General features: G+C 39.1%; 1 protein-coding gene across 2 annotated transcripts; it reads right to left on the bottom strand.

The window, feature by feature from the left end:
* Positions 1-644: 644 nt before the first annotated feature.
* On the bottom strand, positions 645-25,840 carry FMO3 (flavin containing dimethylaniline monoxygenase 3). 2 transcript variants are annotated; one of them, XM_058700332.1, is made up of 9 exons: positions 24,671-24,787; positions 19,095-19,213; positions 16,168-16,356; positions 12,397-12,559; positions 11,992-12,134; positions 8,408-8,607; positions 5,423-5,778; positions 2,895-2,967; positions 645-2,184 (listed from the first exon to the last, which is right to left on the bottom strand). In XM_058700332.1, the coding sequence occupies exons 3-9, from the start codon at positions 16,291-16,293 to the stop codon at positions 1,839-1,841; spliced, it is 1,407 nt and encodes a 468-aa protein (XP_058556315.1). In that variant the 5' UTR covers positions 16,294-16,356; positions 19,095-19,213; positions 24,671-24,787; the 3' UTR covers positions 645-1,838. The 2 variants fall into 2 exon arrangements, with proteins under 2 accessions (XP_058556315.1, XP_058556314.1); XM_058700331.1 differs by lacking the exon at positions 19,095-19,213 and adding an exon at positions 25,730-25,840 and having other exon boundaries at positions 646-2,184; positions 24,671-24,808.

The raw sequence follows: 25,840 nt of genomic DNA, 5'->3' as shown, positions 1-25,840 counted from the left end.
ATCATCAATCTATCTAATCAATCATCTATTATCTATCACCTATCTATCATCAATATATCATCTATCTATCTATCTATCTATCTATCTATCTATCTATCTACCTAATCAATTATCTGTCTATTATTTATCATCTATCTATCTATCTATCTATCTATCTATCTATCATCAGTCTATCCTCTATGTATCTATCTATCATCTATCAATCATCTATTATCTATCTATCTATCTATCATCTATCTATCTATCAATCATCTATTATCTATCTATAATCTATGATCTATAATCTATGTATAATCTATAATGTATAATCTATCTATCTATCTATCTATCTATCATCAATCTATCTAATCAATCATCTATTATCTATCACCTATCTATCATCAATATATCATCTATCTATCTATCTATCTATCTATCTATCTACCTAATCAATTATCTGTCTATTATTTATCATCTATCTATCTATCTATCATCAGTCTATCATCTATGTATCTATCATCTATCAATCATCTATTATCTATCTATCTATCTATCATCTATCTATCAATCATCTATTATCTATCTATCTATCATCTATCTACCTGTCTATCAATCATCTATTATCTATCTATAATCTATAATCTATCATCTATCTATAATCTATAATGTATAATCTATCTATCTATCTATCTATCTATCTATCTATCTATCTATCTATCATCTATCTATCTAACATATATCTACTATCTTGCCATTCCACTGGCCTCAGAAGTGAACATGTAGTAAGAAATAGGTGGTGTAACCACCTATAGAGGCCTCTGGTACCTGATGACACTGCCAGATTATTTTATCTACTCTATAATGTCAAACTTAAAACTTTTAACTATTAAAATTTTAACTATGAAATCTAATAATACTTTTAAAAATAAAACTTTAACATTTATTTATTTATTTTTGAGAGAAAAAGCATGAGTGGGGGAGGGGCAGAGAGAGAGGGGGACACAGAATCCAAAGCAGGCTCCAGGCTCCCAGCTGTCAGCACACAGCCCGAAGCAGGGCTTGAACTCACAAACCATGAAATCATGACCTGAGCTGAAGTCATATGCTTAGCCAACTAAGCCACCCAGATGCCCCTAAAAAGCAAAACTTTAGATTTATGCTGATACTCCAGAAGCTCATGTTATAAAGGCAGTATTAAATTTTTGTCATGACTTTGGCTAAATATTTGAAGACTTTTCATTCAGCTAACGGTATATTTGGTGTTCTACTCCTTGTTGGTATTATTTTGCTGCTATGTTTGTGTCCTTGTTGAGAATATAAATATGAGTTACTTCTTGTTAATTTTCATTATAAATCAGGTCTCCATGCTATGGAGGCCCAGGAACAGGACATATTGCCTAGAGGATCTGGCATAACACAAAAATAGAATTAATAGCCAAATTCCCTACTTGAGCCTCCTGCAAATGGTTTGTAGAGGTGGCCTGAGAATATTACAACTACTCTGCTGAATTTGCTTTTTGTTTAGATTTGAAGTATGTATTTTAAACCTTGTGTAAAGGAGGAGAGGAACTATGTCAAAATGTTTCAGGAGACAATTGAGGTTAGAGATGAAGACCACAGTTCTGATTATGAAATGTTGGTGGAACCTAAAAAGAAATGATTAATGCTCTCTTTAGGTCATGGCATGATTCTTAAAGAGGCTTATTTAAAAGCCTAGAAATAGTACTGCTTTACTGACTAATGCCTGCTGAATAGGGAAGTAGGAGGTGTGAAATTCTTAATTTTTAAATAGAAAAGTTCCCCCCCCCCCGCCCCGCCCCAGGTATTCTCAGTAACTTTCAACATCTTGGGGAGAATGATCATTGGATCCAAGCCAGGAAAATAGCAACAACCAGAATGGGAAGAGCAAGAAGCCTGACCCAACGGCAAAGCAAGCAAGGCTTCAGGGGAGTTCCAACCGCTCTCGTCTTCATGGGTTTCAGGGTCCGGTCCCACTGGGTCAGGATGGCCTTCCTGGCTCCTGGCCACTTCCCTGGGCCCACCAGCCTAAACTGGTATGGGCTGCAAGGGCCAAAGAAAACCTCCACAGCCAATTTGGGATCTGTGAGAAACAGCCACGGGATGTTGGGCTTTGCCCCAATGAAGGAGGCAAGCTCATCCATGTAATTAATATAATCTGTCTGCATGGTGTTGCTGGTGCCAAACCTAGAGGTGGGAGAGGAAACAGGACTGTGGATACTGAAGCTCTATGTAGGACATCTCACAGGAACAAGAACAGGGGAAAATGCCTCACAGCTTTTTATCAGAAGGAATCAATGTCAATCCCTTGTGTTGGTAAGGGGACCTTGCTCATTTATTCTGTGCTTTGGTAGCTTTCCAAGAGATTTGCATACCGACCTCAACTGGACATTTCCCAAGACTGCACAGCAACTGAAAGGCATTTTTATCCCCGTTCATAAGTGGAAATTGTTTCTTACTCATGAAGTTCACGCATGGCCACTGAGCTAATTAGTGACAGAGATAGGACTAGAGCTCAATTATCCTGACTATTCTCATTTGCTGACTTGGGTTCATTAGAGCCATCCATTTGGAAGACATCCTCTGTATCTTACAGGATTTATAGACTGGAAAATAGGAGCCCACATTCATGCACTCCCAGACTCCTCTGATTTCTAATCCTTTCTGGGTCTTCGTTCTGTGCTATATTGCAGGAGCCATGGAGGGATGGATTAGGACTGAGTACCATGTCAAGTGCAAAGGAAATCTTCCATAAATACTTGTGGAATGGATGAATTTAGCTCATAGCTGTCGTGCTAATGACCTCACCGTGGACCATGTAAGACTAGAGTAGTTCCAAGTATTCACATTTTTTTTTTAAGGAAACCATAGACCCTCTTTACAATAGATGCTCTTACCATTTGAGCCTTTCCCTCATTTTTTTATCAATATCATTCATCATGTCTGTTATAGAAGGCAAAGTGCAAGTTCCTAAAACAAAAGAAAAGATAAAGGGAAAGATATGAAAATAGTTAAATAAGTCTGGCATAAGATCAGCCTGCAACGTTTTCTTCTTAATAATGGGTTATGAATCACATCAGTATTTCCATTTTTTGGGGGGTCATTGTCTAGCAAAGTAAAATCCTGAGCCAATCAACAGGCAGTAATTTTGAGACAAATACACAAGTCATTTCCAGTCTTCTCAGAATTGAGATGTCACATAATTAAAAACCAAGAGCCATATAGCATTTTATCTTTGTATCTTTGCTGTTAAACAAGTTAGAAGATGTTTAAAATCAGTTTCAAGGATTATATTCTAGTCTCTCAGCAGTATTTTTTAAAGAATGTTATCTAATAGTTTATAGCCAAAGGTAAATTGGCATCTCTTTTTTAAGATATAAGAAAAAAAAACTTCATAGGAAACTATCCTCCTTTGTCAGAAAAAGGAATTTCCAACACATAACATGTAGAATTTAGTCAAGCCCCAAGTTTCTCTCTGAAGAGCCAACAGTTCCTAGGTGAGATGGAGGATATGGATTATGCACAAGTCACCAAGAACATGGGCAAGCCCCTAGAGACCAGATCCAAGTTGGGACTGCTCTAGGATTTCAGGCTCATTCTGGAATAGTTAGCACACTTCTCTGAAACCCATACCAAAACATTCTTTTGAGCCCAGAGATACTTCAAATTTAGGGTGGTTTCTTTGGTAATTTTGGGATCACCTTGAACAAGACTAGAATGCCCAGATCTGATTGCTCAGAAACATACCATGATTGCCTAACTTCCTGTTCCTGCAAACCTTACAGATAGGGTCACTTGAACAGCCTCTTTAGGTATGGCCTTGTTCCAAAACTTGGAACCTGTTCTGTCCTTGGGCAGAAGGAAGATCAAGAAGGAAGAGCTTCTGCTCAGTAGCCCACCAGCTACTATCATTGGGTTGCCTGTAACTGGCCCCTCTGTCCTGGTACTTGGGTTCCCCCAAATTGAATTATTTGCTTTATCATTCATTTCTCCTTAGGCTGAGTGTTTGCCTTGGATCATTGCCTCCTTTCTTCAGAGCCCAGATTACAACTTATCTTAACAGAATAAGTGTCCTACCCTCTAATGCCAGTCTCCCTGAGCCTTGAACCTTAAGCTTACTTTATTCCTAGTGGGATTTCTTGTCATCACCTTCCTGGCTGCTGCCTCACTGGTGCAACATTCACACTGCAACATATTTCTGCCTTGGATGAAAGAGTGAAGGAGATTTAAAGAGATCACTGATATGCATGACTGCAATGGTGTGGATGACAGCCTGGGGGCTGAAAGGTGTCTCAGTATACCTAGTGGAAGGTTCCAACCTCCTGTATAAAAGAACATTTAAATTCCAGCATGTCAAGTAGGACTGGAAGCCTTACATAGGGCTTCGAAGGAAGTAGGCCTGCTAAAATCTCTTTCCAGAAGTTGTATACCTCTAGGACCAAACAAACTTTGCACATTCAATTTCTTTAACCACGGACTTTTGGTTTTATGATTTGAATCTTTGCACGCCTGCATTTAAACCTTAGTGGGAATCTGATCCTCGTATCTTCTGCTGGAGGATGCTGACTGCTTTCCATACCTGACCCCAATCAAGTTTGTTGTTGTTATTATTATTTTTTAATACAGGAACTCAGTATTTCCCTACCTTAGAGACTGGTCATCTACTACATCTAGTACTTTCTGCTTCTAATGATCCATTGCTTGTTCTTATCAGACACACGGCAGGGAAAAAGAACAAAAAAAACACTGCCTTTCCAGCAATCATAATTTCTTCCATGAGAGTGGATATTGGAAGCTGGCTGGATATTGGCTTGGAAACATCTCTTATGAACCTTTTAAGCAATGTCATTCTATTGAGTTTTGAAATCATAATTTTATAAAATTGTCATGCATTTAAGACCAAAAGCTCCGGTGTTCTTAAGTTTAATGAAAGTCAACCACTTTAAGGAGTTATAAATCACAAAATACTCCCTGAATAATATCTTGTACTATTGCATATGATAATCCAATGTAATATTTTTTAATTGCCTATAAAATACAATACTAAAAATATAGAATTATAGATTCAAAACCAGATGGGACCTAGAATTTTCCCCTTGTTATTAGGATGATTGTTTTCACAAAGACTCAAACGCATTTTTATTGGCATCCATCTTCCCCATTAATGACCTTGTTTGTCTACTTACCTTTTTTTTTTTTTTTAAAGTTTATTTATTTATTTTTGAGAGAGACAGAGACAGAGAGAGAGAGCATGAGCCAGGTAGGGGCAGAGGGAGAGGGAGAGAGAATCCTAAGTAGGCTCCTTTCTGTCAGAACAGAGCCCGACATGGGGGCTGAACTCACGACCATGAGAATGAGACCTGAGCTGATATCAAGAATCGGATGCTCAACCAATTGAGCCACCTAGGCGCCCCTGTCTACTTACCTTTTACTACTTTTACTGCCCAGCGAGCTTGCAGGTCAACTGTGGGAATGGCAGCCCCAAGGGACTGGACCAAACCAATTATTCCCAGGGTTGGCTTCTCCAGTGATGGAGGGAAAATGTCTTTAAACAAGGTGATCTCATTGTTTCTGCTCTTAATGATAGACTCATCAAAGAAGGGGTAGGCATAACCATAGCCTGTTGCAAAAATGACACAGTCGATGGCTTCAAACACTGTCCCATCCTCAAAAATGGCCGAAGTCTCTGTGAATTCTTTGACATTAGGCTTAATGGACACTGTGCCACACAGAATGCAGGCTGGGAGCTCATCGTTAAACACAGGTTCTTTCCTCAGGGTTCTGTATGGAAAATAGAGACAGCCACTAGAACGGTAATATTTCCTCTTTGTTTTATTGGTCCATAAGGATTAATTAATAATCAATTAAGAAGGAAGGAGAAAACTACCCAAGATTTTTTTCTTGTGCCATGGAGTGTCACCAATATGACTGAAGAACGAAACTGAAGTAAGGCAATGTTGTGAATTAAGAAAAGTTGCCTTTTGCCACTCCTTTCTCTATTTCCTGTGATCTTTTCTCTCCCACAGAGCTCCAGATCTCAGAATTAATCACCCGAGCCCTATCCTCTGTGAAAGCTTTGTCAGGAAAGATCCTAAATCAGAGTCCGGGGGTATTTGGATTTTTTTCTTCACTTCTTATTAGCTGTGAACCTTGATCAAATGAAAGTTTCTTAATTTATCTTGCTTCATCTTTCTCATCTGGAGCAGCAGTAACTGTTATGCCCACCTCGGGTCATTGGAAGATGGAAATAAGACAAAGATCCTAGCCGGGTTTCTAATAGAGGGTGAGGTATGAGCCTCCTGCTCTTGTCAAGGCCACCAAGATCCTCAAACTGCCAGATCCAATGATCCATTGTCACTTGTCATCTTACTCAACTTATCAGCGGCGTTGGACGCAGCTGATGGTTTCCTCCTTCTTGAAACACTGCCTTCATTTTGCTTCCAGGTCATCACTCTCTCAATTCCCTTCCTATCCACCTGCTATTCTTTATTAGTGTCTCCCACTGAACTCTCCTCTTCCTGACCTCTCTTTGAACAATGACATGCCACAGGACTCAGCCTTCAGACCTTTTGTCTTCTTCATCTACATTCACCTTTCAAGAGATGTCATCTGGCTTCATTTCTTAAAGTACTATCTATACTCTGGTGAATCTGCATTTTTAACTTATGGTTTGAGTCTTTCTTGTCTTGTGTATCTCAAGCCTGCTCAACATTCTTCTACAATGATGACTCACAATGACTCATAGGCCTTTCAATTTTGAGATGTTTCAAACTAAACTTTGCTTCTCCCACGGTCTTCCACATCCCATAAAAACTGTCAACTCCACCCTCGCATCCTTGCTCCGTTCAAGAGTTTGGAATACATCTCCGAACTCTTTTCTTGTTCTCACATCTGTTAGCCAACCTAACAGAAAATCCTATTTGGGTTTACCTTTAAAGTATATCCCAAATCTGACCATTTCTGAGCACTTGCTGCTAACAAGCTTAGTCTAAGCCACCAGCCTCTGTCATCTGGGTTTTTGACAATAGCTTCTTAACTAGTCTTTTTGCTTCCTTCCTTGACCTACCTCTATACACTGAATGATGACCACAGGTCCAGAGTGATTTCTTCAAATTAACTTGGATCTTGTTAACAGATGCTTGTTATGGCTTCCCATTGCATTTAGAGTAGAAGCCAGTGTCCTTACAATGGCTTACAAGCTGCAATGCCATCTGGCCATTTTGATGTCTTTTGGTTTTATCTCCTACTACTCTTACTCTCCCCATCCTCTTTTCCCCATGGAGAGAAGTCCATTGAACACGCCAGTTTGTTGAACATGGCAGTCATGGCCCTGAAGAGGCAATGCCCTAACTGTTTCCTCTGGAATACTTTCCCCCAGATACTCCCCTGGCTCAGTTCCTCAGCTCCTTCAGGGATTTACTTAAAAGTCCCCTCCTCAGTGAGGCCTCCTCTGGGAATGCTGGCAGCTCTCCCCATCACCTCTGCCTTCTTTGTTCTTTTCTTCATAGTACACATCAGCATATGGTCTTCTGCTATCTGTCTCCTGTCTGTTTCCCACTGCCAAAAGGTAAGCTCGTGAAGACAGGGATTTTGAGTGTCTTTTCACAACTACAGTCACGGAGCTCAACATAGGACCTGACACACAATAAACGCTTAATAAATATTTGTTGAATAAGTTAACTTTGATGTAAACAGTTTATAATTTGGATTTTTCACTCCATGTCAAGGTAATTTCTTATGTGCCTGAGGGTTATATCTAGGGGGATATGATAGTGAAGAGTGAGGAGGAGGCTGAAGAAGCAGACATTGTGACCACATTGCAGTGGGAGGACTCTGTTAAGGGTGGGTGATGAGAGTGCAGCACAGGGAAAGCCTTGCTTTGCTTAACTGAACTTTTCCATGAAGTGAGAGGCAGGAGAGCAAGGTGGCTGAGAGCGAGAAGCTCTGGAGTCAGCAGATCTGGGCTCATTTTGAATACTGCTTCTGCCTTCTGCCTATGGGACTTTGGCAAAGTTAGTAACTACATTGAACTTCAGTTTCTCATCTTTAAAATGGGCATTATAATAGAGATGTAGTAATTGTTGTGAGGATAAAATGAGATAATGCACGTGAGAGCCTTGCTGGGCTGCATTAAGTGCTTAAAACATGTCAAATATTATCGTTACTCTAGGGACTAATTCTCTAGGGACTCTAGGGACGTGTTTAACTTTCCAGCTGTGCAAATATGGGAGGGAGGATTGTGAAATGGGAAATAACTCCAAATGTTTGCAGTTCTTCATCCTCTGAAATGTGAGACATGATTGCTTCACTAATATTATTTTGGTTGGTTTGGGAGTTACAACAACACACATTGTGAATTGTTGACACTGAAATGCAAGTAACAGGCATATCATATTTAACTCTGCTTTACCCATTTAAAGGCATCAAACCATAGTTCTCGTGCTTGAATTTTGCATTCATTTTCTTCTTGTACCACCAGTCAGAGATGGCTTTTGGCAAGTTGTTCTTGAGGAAGGTTTCAAATCGATTGACAAACACCATGTCCCATGGATAACCATCATCCCAGACCCGGCTTATCACCCAGGAGCCACTTCTGGAACTGATGATGACCTTAAAAAAACAGCAATTTTTAACCATTAGAGCAGTGACTGTTTGTAGTGGGTATCGTGGTGTGTCCCTCGGGTCTGAGGGGAGTTGGGGAGTTGTCACAGCAGCTAGTGTGAGTGTTGTCTCATGGCTTTCGGCTGTCAGCCCTCTTTGAGAATTGCTTTGGTTGAAAAGAGGGCCTCACCCAAAGTCTTATGCCCTTTCTGTATTTCTTGCCTTCAGTGACTGTTTGATACCTGGTCTCTCATCCCAACTGGGGACAAGTCAGAAGTGTAGCTTTGGAGTAGTGTAAAGGGAAGCATCCTTCCTTTGGCTCTCTCATCTCCCAAGTAAATTTCCTGCGTCTTGTCTACATCTCAGGAACAACCACCCTGTCATCTCCTCTGATGGAGGTGCCAATACCTAAATTCTCATCCCATTTCCTCTAGTGCTTAGCTGGTAACCATTGTCTACAACCAAGCAATTATGACCCCCGAATAGGCATTTCGACTTAAAATGCCTTTCCCCATCCTGAAAGAAGGGAAGAAAGACATCTGGCATCTGAAAACCATAGGCTCAAATCTTGGCTCTCCTACTTACTACTAATGTGATTTGTGGCAAATTCCTTTAACTTCTCTAATAATCAGTTTCCTTATTCGTAAGATGGAGATAATAGGTACCCGCCACATCAAATCTGTGGGAGAGCTGATGCAGTGTGCTAGCCATGCAGTACGACCACCATTGCCTGACATGGAGGATGTATTCCTTTCCTCCCCTTCTGTCACGATCATCCCTAATGGTATAGTTTTTCAGGCATTTTTGCAGAATTTTTTTTATCGGGGCACCTGGGTGGCTCCGTTGGTTAAGCATCCAATGCGTAAAAAAATTTTTTTTAAATGTGTGTTTATTTTTGAGAGAGAGACAGAGACAGAGACAGAGTGTGAGTGGCGGAGGGGCAGAGAGAGAGAATCCCAAGCAGGCTCCTCCCTGTCAGCGCAGAACCCGACGGGCGGCTTGATCTCATGAACCATGAGATGTGACCTGAGCCGAAATTAAGAGTTGGCTGCTTAACTGACCGAGCCACCCAGGCGCCCTGCAAGAATTCCCTTTGCTACCTCGTCAACCATATGACTCATAAATATCCTTCTAGGACTGGTGCAGATCTGCCCACTTGGTGAGGCCTCCAGTTCCATGATCAGAGCGGTTAGTTCCTGAATAACCGGGGGCAGCCTTTGTCCTGGTGGCCTCTTGTGCTGTTGTTAGGTTGTTAGGCTTTCCACTTAACTCTTGAGGTTATGTTTAATTTATATCCTATGGAGGTATTATTTTCCCAAGCACATCTGAAGTTCTTGGAGGAGAGGGGACACAAAGTTGACTTCTCTGTGTCTCTATGCTGTCTAGTATGACCAGGCAAATAGGAATATATTTTTATGCCATTTATCCTGTCATGACCTCCTTGCTTCACTCATGGCAATACCGTCATTTAAAATAGACTTATGGGAGGGGAGGGTGGGTGATGGGTATTGAGGAGGGCACCTTTTGGGATGAGCACTGGGTGTTGTATGGAAACCAATTTGACAGTAAATTTCATATATTAAAAAAAAATAAATAAATAATAAATTAAAAAAAATAGACTTATGTTGAGGATGCTATCACATCAGTAGGCATAGCATCTAGAGAGAAGATTCCTGTCTGTGGGGGCGCCTGGGTGGCTCAGTGGTTGAGTGTCTGACCTTGGCTCAGGTCATGATCTCGCAGTCTGTGAGTTCGAGCCCCACGTCAGGCTCTGTGCTGACAGCTCAGAGCCTGGAGCCTGCTTCGGATTCTGTGTCTCCCTCTTTCTCTGCCCCTCCCCCGCTCATGCTCTGTCTCTCCCTCTCTGTCAAAAATAAATAAACATTAAAAAAAAAAGAAAAAGATTCCTGTCTGTGGGCTTCTAGAATCTTTCAAGGCTAGTAGGCAATGTTTGTTCAAACTCCTTCCCGTGACTTATGGGCCCTGTATCACCTCTACTCCATCTCCTCTCCAACCTCTCCTCCTACCATTCTTTTCCAGACCCACTGAGTTGCAGCAAAGGGGTCTTTCCTCAGTTTCTTGAGACTCTAAGCTTCTTCCTGCTTCAAGACCTTCTTCCTGGAATCCTCTTCTTTTTTTTTTTTTATGTGAAATTTATTGTCAGATTGGTTTCCATACAACACCCAGTGCTCATCCCAACAGGTACCCTCCTCAATGCCCATCACCCACCTCCCCTCCCTCCCACCCCCCATCAACCCTCAGTTTGTTCTCACTATTTAAGGGTCTCTTATGGTTTGCCTCCTTCCCTCTCTGTAACTTTCTTTTTTTTTCCCCTTCCCCTCCCCCCTGGTCTTCTGTTCCTGGAGTCTTCTGCTGACACTGAGCCCCTTCCTCAACTTTTAGTCCTCAGCTTCAATGTCATCAGCTGAAAAGAGCCTTTCCACTCTTGTCTGAGGCAGCTCACCCTGATTATCCACTCTTACAGCATGCTTTTTCTTTCTTTACTAGCACTTTTCACAATTTTCAAATTATTTGTGCATTTACTTCTTTAATGTCTGTTTTCCACCCTAGACTCAGTTCTGGGGTGGGTGTCATGCCTGTTTTGTTCACCACTTTCTCTCCAGCACCCAAGCCAGTGCTTGGTTAAGCATTTGTCGAGGCACATAGTAGGCCCTCAACAAATAACTATGGGGATGACTGTATGCATGAATGACTATAGAACTCGGTATTGCTGAAATCATGTTTAAATGCTTTAACTCCTGCAGCGCTTGGGTGGCTCAGGCAGTCAGGCATCTGACTTCGCTCAGGTCATGATCTCACTGTTCATGGGTTGGAGCCCCGCGTCGGCCTCTGTGCTGACAGCTCAGAGTCTGGAGTCTGCTTCAAATTCTGTGTCTCCCTCTCTCTGCCCCTGCCCCCACTGGCACTCTGTCTCTCTTTCAAAAATAAACACTTTTAAAGAATTAAATGCTTTGACTCCTTACCAAAATCGCAAAGTAGATTCTCTTTTTATGTTTTATTTATCTTTATGAGAAAACCGACACTTGGAGGGATTGAAGGACTTGACCCAAGAGTATCAGAGTCATGACCTTAACCCTACATCCACACTATCTTTGGAGGAATTGATTAGACACCTGTTAGACACCAAACGTCCTGAAGAAGACTGTTGAATGACCTCACTCCCTGCTGATAATCTGCCTTTGTCAGATCAAACTATTGAAAACCTCACCTATTGTGGAGGGAAGCTGAGATAAAAGAAACACTACTTAGTCTTCCTGTCAAGAGCCCTGTGCCCTGCTGCTTCCCCTGCCCCCGGTTTCCTAACACGTCTTTCCAGTGGTAACTATTTCTGTTCCTTTAAAGATAGTTCCCCGAGTACCTGAGAAACAGTACCTGTTTAGCTGTGCGGCTGAGTTCTGTGGCAATATCACAGCCCGAGTTTCCCAGGCCAATCACCAGGACTCGCTTCCCCTTGAAGATTCCTGGTTCCTTATATTCCCGGCTGTGGAAGCATTTGCCTTTAAAAAGTTTTAGTCCTGAGTGAAAAGTGGGAAACATATGAGTCATTTGGTTTCCATTTAAAAATCCGCTATAAAAGGCTTGTAGGTGAATGCAGTCAGAATGATATGGAACTTCAACACTCCAGGAATATTACATAGAATAGAAGCATATGTTAATTTAATCATATATATATATATATATATATATATATATATATATATATATTTATTTAAAAAACATGATCAAGATAGTCATTCATGCCAAATGTATAGATGGCAGCTTAAATTTCACCCTTACCTGGAAAGGACTCTTTTGGTAGGTTGGGGTACACGTGGTGTCCAGAACAAATTAATACAGCATCAAAGATAGTGGATTCTTTTTTACCATCCCTTTCAGTGGTAACATCCCATTGGCCGGTGACTGAGAAATTGGGACGTTTATTTACACTAGATACGAGTGTCTAAAAGAAATAGAGAAAGACAGACTTCTTTTCTATGCTAACAGTTAGATTTGGCACCAACTTGATAGAATAGTATGGAAAAAAATCGTTAACATTGGATTAGGAAAAATACTTAATTCATTCTTAAGGTACATATTATGAATTTAAAATTCAAGAAAATCAAACATGAAATGGTAAATATATATTTTTGTCCTCACATGGCTTCTTGTGCATAACCAATATGTTCTGCAGACCAGAGTGACTCCCCTCTTGGAGATATGATGTGAATTTAATCACAGCTTACAACTGGCATGTACCACACATACTGAGTAATCTAGTGGATGATAGTTTTTTGTTTTTTTGTTTATTTTTTTAACGTTTTTTTAATTTATTTTTGAGACAGAGAGAGACAGAGCATGAACGGGGGAGGGGCAGAGAGAGAGGGAGACACAGAATCAGAAGCAGGCTCCAGGCTCTGAGCCATCAGCCCAGAGCCCGACGCGGAGCTCGAACTCACAAACCGCGAGATCATGACCTGAGCTGAAGTCGGACGCTTAACCGACTGAGCCATCCAGGCGCCCCAGGATGATAGTTTTTGTAGTAACAACTACCTCCTAATGTACCTCTTCCATTTTATTTTTTAATATCGTTGTCTTGGAGTGAAAGATACTGTCTATATTCATAGCATAAGTTCTCAATTTTAGTGTGCACAAGGATTACCTGGAAAGCTTGTCAAAGAACAGACTCCTGGGCCACATTCCTAGATATTCTGAATTAGTAGGTCTGGCACAGGACATGAAAATTTGATGTTCTGACAAGTTCTCAGGTGATCTTAATGCTATTTGGCCCATACATTGAGTCACACATGATTAGATTATCAATAAATATTTATTCACAGCTGAATGGCTGCCTGTTGGTTGGTATGTTTCCTCTTCAAAATGTTTTTTCAATTCTTCTGGTTATATTGGAAAGAGAATCTCTATTTGATATGAATTGTTCTTTTTTCTTTCTTTTTTTTAAAGTCGGCTCCACATCCACTGTGGGGCTAGAATTCATGACCCTGAGATCAAGAGTTGAATTGTTCTTATCAACTTTATTATGTATAGCATCTCATTCATATTAAACAATATGTCTATCCGCCCTTTCAGCAGGGGAGGGTGCGTGATGGGTATTGAGGGCACCTTTTGGGATGAGCACTGGGTGTTGTATGGAAACCAATTTGACAATAAATTTCATATATTAAAAAAAAATAAAAATAAAATAAAAAAAATAAACAATCTGTCTACACATATCTGTATAATATCTTTGTTATTTATGAAATATAACAAAACAAGCACTTATAAATTCATGAGGTCTTGCATATCATTTGTTTAGAATAACTCTGGGATTATGAATTTATTTATGGTTCCTTTTTGGGTTATATCTTCTGTTTGTTGCAGCTGGTTTACAGAAATGCAACTGATCTGTATATATTGCTCTTATATATTACCACCTTGCCCAATATTATTATATTAATTGCTATTAAACCTAGTAATTCATCTCTAGATTCTTTTGGGTTTTCCATATAGAAAGTCATATCATCTGTGATGAATACCGGTTTTTTCTGGTTGTCATTCCTTTTACTTATTTTTCTTTACTTGCTGTACTGTTTCTTAAATTTCTTAAGACTGTTGAAAAGAAGTAGTAATAATAAGAATCCTTGTTTTGTTCTGGATTTTAAAGGAAATGATTCCAACTCTGCACTCTTTAGCACAGCACTGTCCAGTAGCAATATGACACGAACAACTTATGTAATTAAACATTTTCTAGTAGTCACATTAAAATAGAAAAAAATGTATCATTTAATCCAATCTATCTGATGTTTTGTTGTTTTAATAAGTAACCTACATAAACATTGTTAATAGGTATATTACATTCTTTTCCATAATAAGACTTTGATATCCAGGGTGTTATTTTATGCTTCTAGTACATCTCAATTTTGGGCTAGTGATTACTATACTGAACAGTGCAGATTTAAGATGTTTGTATGTTTCCATGGGTCAAGAAAATTCCTTTCTAATCTTAGTCTGGTGAAACTTTTTTTCTTTGCTTTTCTCTTTTTCTTTCTTTTATGTAGAAATAGATGTTAAATTTTACTTTTCAGAATTTGGTAAATGTATGGTTTTCTTCCTGTAACAGGGTTTTATACTGAGTTACATGTTTATGTTGCATGATATTAAAATTCTCTGTATCCTTAGCCCAAACTTATCTCAATGAAGATAGTTAATTTTTAAAAATATTTTGCTGAATTCATTTTTGAAGGTTTTTTTTTCCCACCAATTTTCATGGGGAGCTATGCCTATAATTTTCCTATTTCCTATTAATCTTGTCTGCTTTTGATGTCATGGTTATGATGTCATGGGATAAGTTTGGAAGTCATACTTTATTTTTTAGTCTCTGGAAGAGTTTATAAAATATTGAAATAGTTTGTTCATTGTAAATTTGGAACTACCTATAGAATATTTTTTTAATGGGTAAAATTTTAGTTTCTGAGTCAAAAGAACGCTAAGTTACCAAAGGACTATTCAGACTTTCTACTTCTTTTTATGCGAGTTTTGGAAAGTTTAAAATAAAAAAGATTTTAAAATTTAACCAATTTAAACATTATTTGGCAATGCTTTTATAGTTTTCTTGTTATATATTTTTTTCATCTGCATCAGTTTTATCCATTGTTTTTGTTTCTAATATTATTTGTTTGTATCTTTGTTCCTTTTTCCTCAAACTGTCAGCTATTTGTTTTTGTTTGTTTATTTTGTTTGTTTTTTTGGCTTTTCGAAGGATGAATTTTCAATCATCATAAGATGTTTTTAAAATTTCATTAAGTTCTCTTTACTACCTTGTTCATTCTATGTCCTTTTGGGCTTATTCTGTTTTTATTTTCCTAATTTCTTTATCTTGTTAGTTTTTCAACTTTCTTATTTTCTAATATAATCATTTAAGCTTATAATTTTCATTAAAGTTTTGGTCTCTACGCTTTCCACAGTGTTGATATGTAGAATTTAAGTTATCATGCAGATCTAAATATCTTAAAATTTCTATTTTAATTTCTTCTTTGACCCATAAATTGTTTAGAAAAAAAAGGAGTTTTTCATTTATAAATTCACGGCTGTTTTACATTTATGTTTCCCTTTATTGATATCTAAGTTAATGGCATTTTAGTCTAAATGTGGTATGTGGTATTTTGTAAATTTCCAATGTATTCTCTAAATCTGGGGTCAGGGAGGCCACACTCTTAAAAATGTTGACAACCAAGGGGCACCTGCGTGGCTCAGTAGGTTAAGAGTCTGACTTCAGCTCAGGTCATGATCTCATGGTTTGAGATGGTCATGATCTCATGGTGAGTTCGAGTCCTGCATCAGGCTCTGTGCTGACAGCTCGGAGCCTGGAGTCTGCTTCAGATTCTGTGTCTCCCTCTCTCTCTGCCCCTCCCCTGCTCATGCTCTGTCTTTCTCTCTCTCAAAAATAAATAAAATTTTTTAAAAAAATGTTGACATCTAAGAAAGATACTGAAAATAACAAGTAAGAATCTGAAAATAAATATAGAACTCCTCACAGTTATGCCCCGATCTAATCTTTTGATAGCATCTTACCTTAAATTGTATGTATTTCAGGAGGTTCTTTTCCTTGGCAAATACAGTGATATATTCCTGGATCTTGTTGTTGTGCATAAAGTTAGGGAAGTGATCGGGATATGGGAAGTCTGGGAAACACATCATCTCTTTGGAAGAGTTGGTAAAGACAGACTGGTAAATACTGGCCCTGCCTTCCTCTGCATGGTCCTGTAAATGTATAGTTTCAAATGAAAGAGAGTTTGTAAATAGGTACACTCACCATGGTCATGGCCAGTTCCAAATAATTATCACTCCTTTAAGTCACCTTTACCCACAAGTAAATTCAGGAAGATGAGGAATAAATTAACTTTATTTAAACAATTTGACATCAATCAAAGGAACTTAGAATGTGGAGAATATATATTTCTTAACATCTTTTCTAAGGGAAACAAATTTTAAATTTAATTATGTCTTTTTAGGAATATATAACTAGAATCAAAGAAGGAGAATTTCTGATACATTATGATATGCATTAACTTTGAGGACATTATGCTAAGTGAAATGAGTCAGTCACAAAAGGATAAATACTGTATGATTCCACTTATATGAGATATCCAGAGTTATCAAATTCATAAAGACAGAAAGAATAATGGTTGCCTGGGGCTGGGAAGAAGGAAGAATGGGGAGTGATTGTTTAACTGGTACAGAGTTTTAGTTTGGGAAGATTAAAAAAAGTTCTGAACATGGGTGATGGTATGATCGTACAACAATGTGCAAAAACTTAATGCCACAGAACTATGCATATCAAAATACATATCACTTTAACATTTCATGAGATAGTTCTGGTTAATTAGATCATAATATTTTCTCATGTACATAGGGCATAGAAAACTTAGGTTATGTTTATAATAGTGTTTTCAAATGTTTTTAACCACAACCTGTAATTAGTAATATATTTTATATTGCAACACAGCACACACACACACACCCAAACGTTTTATGAATAAATCATATCCAACTACTTGAATTGCATTCTGACATTTTCTAGTCATTCCACTTAGAAATGTAGTTTGATTCATCTTTATTTCATACCACACCAACGGGTCATAGTTTCCAGTTTGAAAAACAGTGGTTTAAAAAAAATGGAAGGGTGATATTTGGAGGATTGTGTAGAAGAAAAGAGAATAGAGGCAGGAAAGAGGTTGATGTAAATCACCTAGGTCTTAAAGTTTATTCTGTGGGCTGAAATTCCAAGATTAATATACCTCAGATAAAATTGAGGGGAACACTGAGGGCAGAGTGGCTTTTGTTTCCACATTTGAAATTTTGGTGAGATTTCACTTAGTTTAAAGGCTCTGCCTGCACCAATCTGATAAGGGGAGGTTGACACAGTAGTCAAGTAGCAGTGATTAGGAAGAGGTAGGATCTTAATTTAGTGCTCTTAAGCCCATTCAGTTTGAACAGAACATAGGAGTTCCTACTTGCTCCCAAAGAGATGCAGAATTTATCTGAGACTCTTAGCAGATAGTCTACCAGAGAGTTGCCATGGAGGGGGCTAAGTGGAATATGAGTAGACAGCTATAGAGTGGACTCTTTGGGTCAGGAACTCAATGGGAAGACTGGACCTCAGGGAGGATCATTTGATGTGCTCATAATAGGCAAGTGGGGTTTAATCAGCAAGAAGGGCCACTGGCCTGACTAAGCTACGAGAGGCCAGTCACCAAGTTCATTAACTACTGTGTTCAATTTAAGATTCCTAAAGGATAAGCGTGAATGATAACCAAGCAAAACAGGAACACCAAGAGACTAGAAGGGCCAAAGAACAGTCCCAGGACCTGTGTTTGAATTTGAGAAAGTTTGGCTTTCCTCCGCCCCAAGTCACATAAGTCCTTTTTCTCCATTAAGTCCAGATCCAATCTTGGAAAAAGCCAGAGGTTTTGGGTGATCTGAAAGACTGAGTATGATCCAAAAGAGACCTGGAGATTGAGCTATGAAAACTTGGGGTACTCCTTTTGTCTTGGAATGCTTTTATGCTTCTCCCTATGAAATTTTGGATATTTGTTTGTTGTCCTATTTATGCTAGATATAAAAAAGTAACCTGAGCATTAATAGTCTAGTTAATGCTTACGGTCTAGGCTATTAATGAACATTAATAACCTCCACTAGTGCTTATGGATAAAACATGCAAAATATCAAAAACTCCCAAGATGAGAGAAGATCTTCTAGGACAGAGCAAGGGTTTTAGGGTTGGTGATATGCTTCACTCAACAGTCTTACGATTGTTCCCTCAACTTCTAAGTCATGTGGTAGGCAGAATTTTAAGAATGACCTCATTGTCCCTCGTTCCTGTGTAGTCCTCTCCTCTTTGAGTGTGGGTGACACCTATAAATATCTTATCACTCCCATTGACTATGTTGTCATGCGGGCTTCATCTAAACACATAATCTCTTTAAAAGCAGAACATTTTATTCGGCTGGTAGCAGAAGCCAGTTCAGATCATGAAAAGAATTCAGCTTGCTGTTCTTGCCTTTGAAGATGGAAGTAGCCACATACCAAAGAGCCTGACAGCCTTTAGGGGCTGAGAGGAATCCCCAATTCGTAGCCAGCAAGGAAACAAAGACCTTCGCTTAACATCAGCAGGAACCTGAGTTCAGTCACAAACGTGTATGGACTTGGAAGCAGGTTCTTTTCCAGTGCCTCTAGATAAGAGCCCAGCCGAGTCAACACCTTGGTTTTGGCCTTGTGAAACCTTAAGCTGAGAATTCAGCATACTGTGCTTCTGACCTACATCATTGAGGATAATAAATGGGTGTTGTTTTGAGTTGATGAGTTTGCAGTAATTTGTTACACAGCAATAGAAAGCTAATACAAGGGTAAAGGTGAGGTACTGGAGCAAGCCAATGTTGGGAAACATTAGGCAATGTCACACTAAGGGAGGAGTTTCATAGAATAAAAATAATGCAAACCTTTGAGACAGGCTGGGGGTGCTTTTGCAACTTTGGCTGCCCCAAGATAATCAGTCTTCCTGGAAATGTTTAGCTGGTTGGTCTTCAGTTTTTCTTAGGTTCCCCCAAAGCCCCGATTACTGAGAAAGAAGTTGCAACATCAATTAAATACGTGATTTGTGACTTGCTCTTTTTTTTTTTTTAAACTTAATGATGGATATCTTACTGTTCCCACTCAGTGTTATAAAGTGCATCTCAGAGCTCATGTTTACAGACTGATTATTTTAAGTTGATCAGGTAGAAAGTTCATGAGAACTTTCCAGAGTTCTTATGGCTCCAGAGTCAATAATTGCATATTTAAATATACTAGGGTTTTTTTGAAGGAGTGGTCAACAACAAGCCAAACCCTGCTTATTTATGGAAGTAGATTTGTTCTTTTCTTATTACAAAAGTAATTCAAGCTTCTGATTAAACGTGACAGATTATGTAGATACATTTAACTTTTCTTTCACCCAAAACTTTACTAAAAGGACTGTAGAAGTATCAGAGGTCTGAACTCATGGGGGGGGGGGGTGGAAAGAGAGAGAGAGAGAGAGAGAGAGAAAATTAAGAACAAACAAAACCCAGCAATCACATCTTGGAAGATACAATGTAGATGAATGATGACAACTGACTTAAGAAACCTAAGAAAGCCAAAAGCTAAGCCTTGGTCAAATCAAATGGGAACCCAGGTCCAATAATGATATTATAAGACATTCAAGGTGGTCTTTTATTTCACATGTATGATTTCTCAGAGAACTACTGGAGGATGTACTCTACTAAAAGGAGAGAATAAATTAAATAGTAGCACAACAAGGGAAACAGGGTTGCCCAGGTAACGGCAAGGTGGCCTTGATGAGGGAAAGAAGATGGCCAGAAGAACTATCCTTGATAGTTGAGAGAAGAATTAAGCTGATGGACTCGCTGATATGTTTAAACATACTGGAAGGAGAATCATAATTCTGTGGGAGGGCGTGGGCGATGAATTAGAGACAGTATTTGTAAAATTAAACAAGGGATACAGGTGATTATTAACTCCAGTGAAAACAAAAAGTGTTCAAGAAAGAAAATGTAATCAGAATCCACTAAGTGGCTCAGCAATGACGAATGTTTCCATTATAACAGTATACACATGAAAGTTTGCTTAAACAAAAAGGATCATGAAACTATATGAAGAAGGAGATGAAAAATTTTGTAAATGGGGGTGACTTTTGTTCCACATAATTTAAAGGATTGCTGTTTGTACATAGCATCAAGCCATGACAAATTTTATAGGTGTAGAGGAAGTTACAAGAGATGAGTGAAATGGGCAAAAATGAATATGGTGAAACAGAGAATTTAAATTTAGGCTAAAAGAGGCCAGTTATTACTATGAGTAAGGGAAGATCCAGTGTTGCCTGATTTTCTGATTTTTCAAAAGAAGACGGATTTCTAGATTTTTATGTAAAATATTAGATTAAAATCTTAGAAACTGTATAGCTAAAATAAAATAGATCAGCTGCAGTATAAAAGCAGCCAGTTTGCTAACTCTAAAATATATAAAAATGATTGATTTTTGTCCAGTAATTTTGTGATTTGTAGCTTTTGGTGAGGTTAGAAAGCTGGGTAGTCTGAACACAAGGAGAGACTAAACATTAAAAAAAAATGATCCAGAGTAGAATAAATTCAGGGGAAGTGAACAAAGGGTTGTGTGACCAGAAAAAAAGAGCCTTTATTCATGAAACCTCAGGTCCAAATCCAGACAATTTACTGATGTATTGTTTGGGTATCTCCTGAGACAGAAAGAGATTTCCCCTAGACCTGTGGCCTAGTCCTAAAGTACTTAATTCTCTCAGTGATCAAAACAGGTGAGGGAAAGACATTACTCTGGCTTGAGAAGGACCTAGGGAAGTGATCCAGGAAACAGCTACAAAAGTTTGATCTGTACCATGATTTTTTCACACTTAACAAATGTTTGGATACCTCTCAAAGGAAGACAAATGCTGAGAGAATATATAATGCTGACTTTAGAAATTAAAGGTAATGAAAATACAAAATTAAAATGACTTTATGATATAATTCCATAATATGAGTTCAAGGCATACAGCTGTAAGGCTTTTAGTGGTATTTGAGAAACATGGTAAGTGATGCTGTCATCTGCAATGTGGGCCCTCTCACAGAGGTAATTAGGGAACTCTGAATAACCAATGTATTAGTTTCCTGTGTACTGTTATAAATTACCACAAACTCGATGGCTTACAATAGCAGGAATCTATTCTCTCACAATTCTAAAGGCCAGGAGTCAGAAATCAGTATCACTGGGCTGAAATCAAGGTATCCATAGGGCTGTGTTCATTCCAGGGGCTCTAGGGGAGGACTCATTCCTTGCCCCTTCCAGCTTCTGGCAGATGCCAGCCTTCCTTGGCCTTTTCAGGGCCTAGAGGCCACCTGAATTCCTTGGGTAATGGCTCCTTCCTCCATCTTGAAGGTGGAAGTCACAGCATAACATCTTGAAAGCTCTCTTTCTGCCAAGGTGATCACATTACCTTTTCCCTTCTGTCTCTGGGTGTCAAATCTCCTCTGCTTCTCCCTTATCAGCATATATGTTATGGCATTTTCAGCTCACCCAGATAATCCAGAATAATATCACCATCTCAAGATTCTTAACTTAATCATATCTTAGTTTTCCTTATTAGGGACATTTGCAAGTTCCAGGGATTAGGATCTGGTGTCTTTGGGGGCACCATTGTTCACTTGTTCAGCCTACCACAGTCCACTGGCCCATAAAGATTCATATATATCCTACATGCAAAATTCATTCACCCCATCTCATCACCCCAAAGTCTCAAACCATTGCAGCACTAAATCAAGTCCTGAATCTTATCTATATATCATCAGCTCAAAAGTCCCAAATCGCATCATCTAAATTATCTCAATCAGATATGGATGAGACTCCGGGTATGATCCATCTGAAAAATGCCTTTCCCTCTGTGGACCTGTTAACTAGAAAACAAGTTCTCTTCTACTAAAGTACAGCAGTGAAACAGGCATTGGGTACCAGTTATAGATGTTCCCATTCCAAAAAGAAGAGAATGGGAGGAGGAAAGCAGTTACCAGTTCCAATTTTGAAGTCCAGTAGGGTCAATGTTATTGGGTTTCTTTTTTTTTTTTCAACGTTTTTTTTTTTTTTTTTTTTTTTTTAATTTATTTTTGGGACAGAGAGAGACAGAGCATGAACGGGGGAGGGGCAGAGAGAGAGGGAGACACAGAATCGGAAACAGGCTCCAGGCTCCGAGCCATCAGCCCAGAGCCTGACGCGGGGCTCGAACTCATGGACCACGAGATCGTGACCTGGCTGAAGTCGGACGCTTAACCGACTGCGCCACCCAGGCGCCCCAATGTTATTGGGTTTCAAGACCTGGGAATAACCCTCTATGTTTCAAGATTTCAATCTCTGGGCCTGCAGTGTCACCCTCTGGGGTTTTCATCTTTTTCTTTTTTTAAGAAAAATTTCTTTTAATGTTTATTTATTTTTGAGACAGAGGGAGACAGAGTGTGAGTAGGGGAGGGGCAGAGAGAGAGGGAGACACAGATTCTGAAATAGGTTCCAGGCTCTGAGCTGTCAGCACAGAGCCAGATGCGGGGTTTGAACCCACAAACCGTGAGATCATGACCTGAGCCGAAGTCGGATGCTTAACCGACTGAGCCACCCAGGTGCCCCCCCCTTTTTTTTAAATTTTTTTAAATGTTATTTTCATCTTTTTCTTGAAGAGAAACATATGTTTGCAGCTGAGTAGTTTATCATTCTATGATGGCAGGATAAAATTTTTTTTTTTAATTTTTTTTTTAATGTTTATTTTTATTTTTGAGAGAGAGACAGAGTGTGAGCAGGGGAGGGACACAGAGAGGGAGACACAGAATTTGAAGCAGGCTCCAGGCTCTGAGCTGTCAGCACAGAGCCCGACGTGGGGCTTGAACCCATGGACTGGGAGGTCATGACCTGAGCCAAAGTCGGCCACTTAACCGACTGAGCCACCCAGGTGCCCCGGCAGGATAAAATTTTAAAGGCTTTCTTGAGCAGCAAGAGATGTGGCTGCTCTCAAAGGCTGTATCATCAGTGTCTCTCTTTAGCGATGTTTTGCAAAGTAAGTTGGAATACAAGGATTGGTTAAGATTCCTGTAGAAATCCTGCCAGATCAATAGGCCACATGCTGCAATTGTGCCACGCAGTTTACCGAGGGGTTAAGCACTCAGGCTGGAGAGACAGCCAGCTTGAATCAGGATCTTGTCTTTGCCATTTACCAGCCATTTGCCATTTCCTTTCTTTTCTTTCCTTTTTTTAAGCTTCAGATTCATTTATAAAAGGGAAAAACTCATACCTACCTTATAGCGTTATTGCAAAGATTGAATTAAATGGGAAAAAGCATTTGGCATATAGAGTCCTCAATAAAATAGTCCTAAGAGTCAATGGTATGCTAATCTGAAGCCCTGTCAGCACATTTCAGCAACATATATTAGGCGCCACAATGTTATACAAGATTAAGCAGTTTCAGTAATTCTTTACAGCCCAGAAAATATCTGTATTAATAAGAATAATTGTCATATCCTTATAATATTTAAAGAGTTGTCATAGACACTGTCTCCTTAAATGCAAACTTTTTTATTGAGGTATAAAATATAATACTAATTTTGCACTTGAGGAGAAAATAGTAGCTTAAAAAGGGTTATTGCTCTTCTTAAATTTGCATATATGAATGGTTTATTAGAAGAAGAAGAAGAAGAAGAAGAAGAAGAAGAAGGAGGAGGAGGAGTTGGAGGAGGAGGAGGAAGAGGAGGAGGAGGAGGAGGAGGAGGAGGAGAAGAAGAAGGAGAAGAAGAAGAAGGAGAAGGAGAAGAAGGAGAAGATAGATGGAGTAGGCTTAGTGAGTGTTCCTAAGTTGGAGACAGTGAAGGAGCTGGGGCACAGGAAGGCCCTCACACCTGCTGTTATGGTTGCTAGGCGACACAGAAAGTGATTTAATGGCTGCATAGAGGCATGTCTGCTGGCAGAGTCCTTATTATGAATGCACAGAGACAAAAGGATATTGAAGAACTTCAAATCAGTGTAACCTTTTCTTGGTTCTCCTATAACTGTCTCATTAATTATACGGTTTTGGCAAAGCCAGAGTTGGCACCTGAAACCTTAAAATCTGTGGTCTGAATCACTAAGTGGACCTTTGGTAACCTCAACAAAAGAATGGGAACAGTCATTGTTTTTTAAGTGAGGAACTCATGTGATTATATTACATAAATCTAACCAATGTTTGCCCTCAGATTTTATTTCTGAGTGGCTCAGTTATTAATGGTTCATCAGGGGTCAATTCTGTACACAGAGATCTTCAAAGCTAGCCCATTATCTCATTTACTTCTGAAGTAAGCAAGAAACTTTTCAACCTGCTTCTGATGCTGTGTTTTGTAGATTCCAACCTAAGAGGGATTCTAACTGCGGGGCAGTTGGTTTGGAGGCCTGTGCTCCAGAATTGTGTTGTCAGACACTTCCCACCTCACTTCCTGGTCTGCTGCAGTGATGTCCCACTCACCGAGAATTTCCACAAGCCCCCAATATCTTCACTCTTCTCAAAGCAGGTGGGCTCCAGTCCTTCTTCCAGACAGCTTCTGATGGTGGCCAAGCCACTGACACCAGCTCCGATGATGGCCACTCTCTTTCCCATGGTTGCCTATGCAAAGACCCAGGGAACATTTCTAGCAACAGTATTGCTGAAACGTTTTTTTTAAATCACTCTTTGGCCTAATAAGAACCTTTGTTTTGCACTAAGAAAGCAATATTAAAAAAAAATAGGTCAGAACCTTTTTAAGTAATTTAACTACATTTTGCATTTCTCTCTGATTTTTAAAGACAATGTTTTGTTCCAAAAAAAGAAGCGCTTGCTTTTAGTCAACTCCCCCAAATTAAGAGACTGATGGTGTAGTATATGTATTTATCCTTTTTGCTTTTGCCCTTTTGTCATTGATTTTCTACCAGAGACAGTGAACATGAGAAAGATAAGGAGATTCACAACTAAAACACATATGCACACATCAATACCCACAAACATGTATGTATATATGAATGAAGAAACAAATATGCTCGTGTATGTGCACACGCACACACATTAATTTCTTTCTACTTTGACATAAGACTGAATGAGGAAGAAAGTCAGGGCATATTTATATTTTAGTATGCCAGGCAGTCACCTCATTCCCCCCTACAATGTTCTTCACCTTCTCAATTAAAAAAAAAAAGTCTGGTCTCTTATCTAACAACAACTTCCTTCCATTAACTGCCACCCCAAACCTACATTCTCTTTTTTAAAAATTAGATTTCCTAATCTTTTCCTGATTCTGACACTATCTTTAGGTCTTACTATTACTTCTATTTTTTTTTTCTTTTTAGACAAAATCACATAGATATGCAGTGACATAGACTTGGATGACAAGAATCATGATTCTTAATTCTTAGGAAAAAAAGATCTAACAAATTAGATGTCATTCTCATTCTAGCCACATTTGTTATGAACTATAGATTCCCTTCTCCATTTACCCATCCCTCCCACCTCCCTCTCTGCCCATTATAATATCTTCCTTTTCCCCTTTTCTACCTTTTTCTTTATCTTCCCTTCTCCTCTATGTTTCAGTCCTGTCCCAGGTGTTTGGGCAGTTTGGAAGGAAAAATGTTTTCCCTAAACTAGCACTCCATGGAAGCTATTGGC

Source organism: Neofelis nebulosa, chromosome 15 (genome assembly GCF_028018385.1).
Source record: "Neofelis nebulosa isolate mNeoNeb1 chromosome 15, mNeoNeb1.pri, whole genome shotgun sequence".
In the NCBI taxonomy this organism is placed as follows: Eukaryota; Metazoa; Chordata; class Mammalia; order Carnivora; family Felidae; genus Neofelis; species Neofelis nebulosa.
The sequence above is the reverse complement of the archived record's forward strand: the minus strand, read 5'-3'. Positions and strand labels throughout refer to the sequence as shown.